Genomic DNA, 3,473 nt, shown 5'->3' with positions numbered 1-3,473 from the left:
TAATAAATATTTTTTCAAATATAACACATAAGCAGTATAGACTACTTTAAAAAAATTTATTGTACTGTTTTGTTTCAACTACATAATAAAATAATACAGAGTTGGAGTGTTTGATTTTAAATTTTTGGGTGAACTATCGATTTGAGCACCACAGACTCACCACAGTTTTTGTCACATTACTTGTGAACGTCTCCCAGCAAATGGTAAATGTGTCACCCCCCACAGTACACAAACAGTGCATTAGACGGAGGAATGGTACAGACGACTATTCCATAGAGACAGCCGGTCCCTATAGGAGCTTTTCCAGACGACCATTTGGTGCTCCCATCCCTAACCTATTGGCCCTCAACCTAGAGAGGTCAGCTGAGCCCAGATCCAGCCCAAGCCTGTAAATCAAGCGCCGGCGGGAAAGACGCACCGTCCAGGGTCCCAGCCAGGCCTGGCACCATCACTCTCCTCACTGTGACGCACTACCAGGCTGGTTCCCACTGAACCATGCCACTCTGGCAGCCCTTGTGACCCCGTGCGGGATACATCAGCCTTCGGCCGCTCTGCCGCTCAGCCATATAACACCACCTGTGTTACAGACCTTCCTGTTCTGGCTTGCATCACAAACATGTATCTCTCAGGCATCGCCGCACCTGGAGCTCAAGCCCACAAATCACTCCGTGCACTCCTGAGACGGTGAACATTAAACACACTTTGGTTTGACCTGTGTGGGATCACCCGGGGCTCTCTCTAATGGACGGAGCCATAAAATGGTCATGTTGCTGTTTTTCCAGTCAAACGCCAACACCAGTTGTTCTGATTCCTCACTGGCTTTGTGATCAGAGTCATCAGTTCTGCATGGAGGAACTCGGGAGGGAAACCTATTTTACCTTCCATTGACTCCATACTTCAGTGATGAAGCACAGTTCTGTCCACTTCTCCAGCAGAGACCCCTCATCACTGATGACAAACCATCTACCTATCTCAGGCAGACATGTGAATTGTACAATAACACTTACAAATAAGTTTAGTAAGTAAGTTTTTTTTTCTTCAGCAAGGATGCATTTGATGCAAATTGATTTAAACTACATTAAAATAATGCACAATGTTACAAAAAATATCCATTTCAAGTAAGTGTCAAATATCCTGAAATTTAGAAATTGAAATATTTTTTTCTACAAAAATATGAAAATGCACGATTAGTGATGGAAGTAATGATGCTGAAAATTCAGCTTTGCTCCACAGAATTATTTTACATTTTAAAATATATGTGACCCTGGAGCACAAAACCAGTCTTAAGTCACACAGGTACATTACAGGTATGATACATAGTATGGGTCAAAATGATCAATTTCTCTTTCATGCCAGAAATCATTAGGATATTAAGAAAAGATCATGTTCCATGAAGATATGTGAAATTTCCTAATTCCTACCATAAATATTGATTAGTAATATGCATTGCTAAGGACTTCATTTGGACAACTTTAAGGGCAATTTACTCAATATTTTATTGCACCCTCAGATTCCAGATTTTCAAATAGTTGAACCTCAGCCAAATATTGCTCCTAACAAACCATACATCAATGGAAAGCTAAATTATCCAGCTTTCAGATGATGTATAAATCTTAATTTCAAATAACTTACCCTTATGAATGGTTTTGTGGTCCAGGGTCAAATACAGCAGACTGACATTAGATATCTAATTGTTTTTTTTTTTGCATATCACCTACCTACCATATCTTCTTTACCTCTACATTAAAAAAAATCGACATAAGGATTGTGAGCCTACATATTACATTCGCTTTAATGCAGCATTTTAACATTGCTTTGCTAAATAACTTCTTTCAGATGTGTTTAATATGGAGGATCCGTTTACATTGATGTCAGATCAAATTCTGGAGGTGTCAGACATTGTTTTGCCACAAATGAAGCTATGCTTATATTCAATTATATAACCAGAAGTGATTTTCAAGTGGAAGAGGCACCACTTCACAGATAACATGTTATACAGACACAGCTGCACTCTGATGATCCGCTGCCCTCTGGTGGTACCATTTCTGCCAGTTACAGTACAGATACTAGAGATGTAAAACAATAATACAATCCTGTTTTAAAAGCCAGAAGGATCAAATTGCCTCTTTAGAACACCGAAATCTGATTGGCCAGTGGTCTTTTTTTTTTTATAAAATAATGACTGGCCATAGCAGCACTGCTCATCTTCTGTTTCTAAATGGTCTCTACAAGCAAGATTTTGAAATCAGTATCATCAAATTAGGAAATATTAGGCCTTTTTTTTTTGCAAATCAGCAGAAATTTTTTTTTGAAATGCAAGGCTGTGCTATACATTATTTCCTAAAGGTTTTCATTAATTTTTAAATAAAAAATAAGAGATTAAATACTTAGTTTTTTTTAAATACTTTATTACTGTGATAAAACGAGAAGCACTTCCTTCAGATGTAAATGAACCATAAATCACATTTTATTATTGTACTTAACCAGACTTAAACAGTCCAAGCCAATAAGAACAAACTGCATAATAACAATAATGTTTGTATGAAGTCAATAAAATATTATGCATTAGTCCCGGTCAGCTCCAGATGAGACGTATGCATTAAGCAAATGTGCCAAAAAACAACAACAACGGATAAAACTTATTTAGCTGATTATTATATTTTTAAATACCGATCAACACTAATTTTTGGTCAGTTAGTCTGGACCCGCCTTCAGTTTCTCAGCCATGGTGTTATCATGCTTGGATCCTCCCATGCATGGGGGGCTTTTGGCCAGGCTGGGGTTACTGCTCCACTGCTGGGGTGTCTTAGCCTGGATGGCGAGGGCATGAACGCAGCTACTTAGCTCCTCCCGCAGGGTCTCGTTTACAAGCCGGTGACGCTGCAAGAGCGAAAGACCCTCAAACTCCGGACTCACCACCAAAACTCTGAAGTGGGACTCTGAACCAGCGGGTACGGCGTGCATGTGACTCTCGTTCATGACCTCCAGGTGCTCAGGTTTGAGGGCCTGGGCCAGTTTGGTCCTTATTGTGGTCTCCACAGGACCCATGTGGGGCCGGTGATGGGTCAGCTGTCTGGTTAAGGCAAGGGTGAAGGTGGAGGGACGCAAACAGCGGAGAGCACTGGACAGCATCAGGCGCAGGTGAGACCAGCTGCAGGAAAACATCAAAGATCAGTGAGACATTTGTGTCGAGACATGTAAGGAACTACAATAAAGAGATAAACTCTAGTCAAGTCTATTCCTGCTTTATATTTTTAACTAACTTGCTAGTTTTCATCTTTTAAAGCATGATAAAAATCGAAATAATTTCTCTCACCTTTCCAACACTTTCTCCGCAGTGTTGTTTTTGTATCACACACAGGAAGCGATTCATGCAGATCCTCCTTCACTTGTTTAGAAAGCGGATGGCTGAAATGACATTAGCGCCGCCTGACGGCTGGATGGAGAGTTGCGTTAGATACCGATGGTACCTC

At 40.4% G+C, this 3,473-nt stretch overlaps 1 protein-coding gene across 1 annotated transcript; it reads right to left on the bottom strand.

The window, feature by feature from the left end:
• Nucleotides 1-2,449: 2,449 nt before the first annotated feature.
• Nucleotides 2,450-3,473, bottom strand: bola1 (bolA family member 1). The gene is made up of 2 exons (XM_059567116.1): nt 3,317-3,473; nt 2,450-3,151 (listed from the first exon to the last, which is right to left on the bottom strand). Exon 2 carries the CDS (start codon nt 3,130-3,132, stop codon nt 2,695-2,697), a length of 438 nt encoding a protein of 145 aa, XP_059423099.1. The 5' UTR covers nt 3,133-3,151; nt 3,317-3,473; the 3' UTR covers nt 2,450-2,694.

This window comes from Carassius carassius, chromosome 15, assembly GCF_963082965.1.
Source record: "Carassius carassius chromosome 15, fCarCar2.1, whole genome shotgun sequence".
NCBI classification, from domain to species: Eukaryota; Metazoa; Chordata; class Actinopteri; order Cypriniformes; family Cyprinidae; genus Carassius; species Carassius carassius.
The sequence above is the reverse complement of the archived record's forward strand: the minus strand, read 5'-3'. Positions and strand labels throughout refer to the sequence as shown.

Excerpts from the sequence above, each read along its gene's own strand:
- bola1 (XM_059567116.1), bottom strand. The coding sequence starts at position 3,132 with ATGCTGTCCAGTGCTCTCCGCTGTTTGCGTCCCTCCACCTTCACCCTT.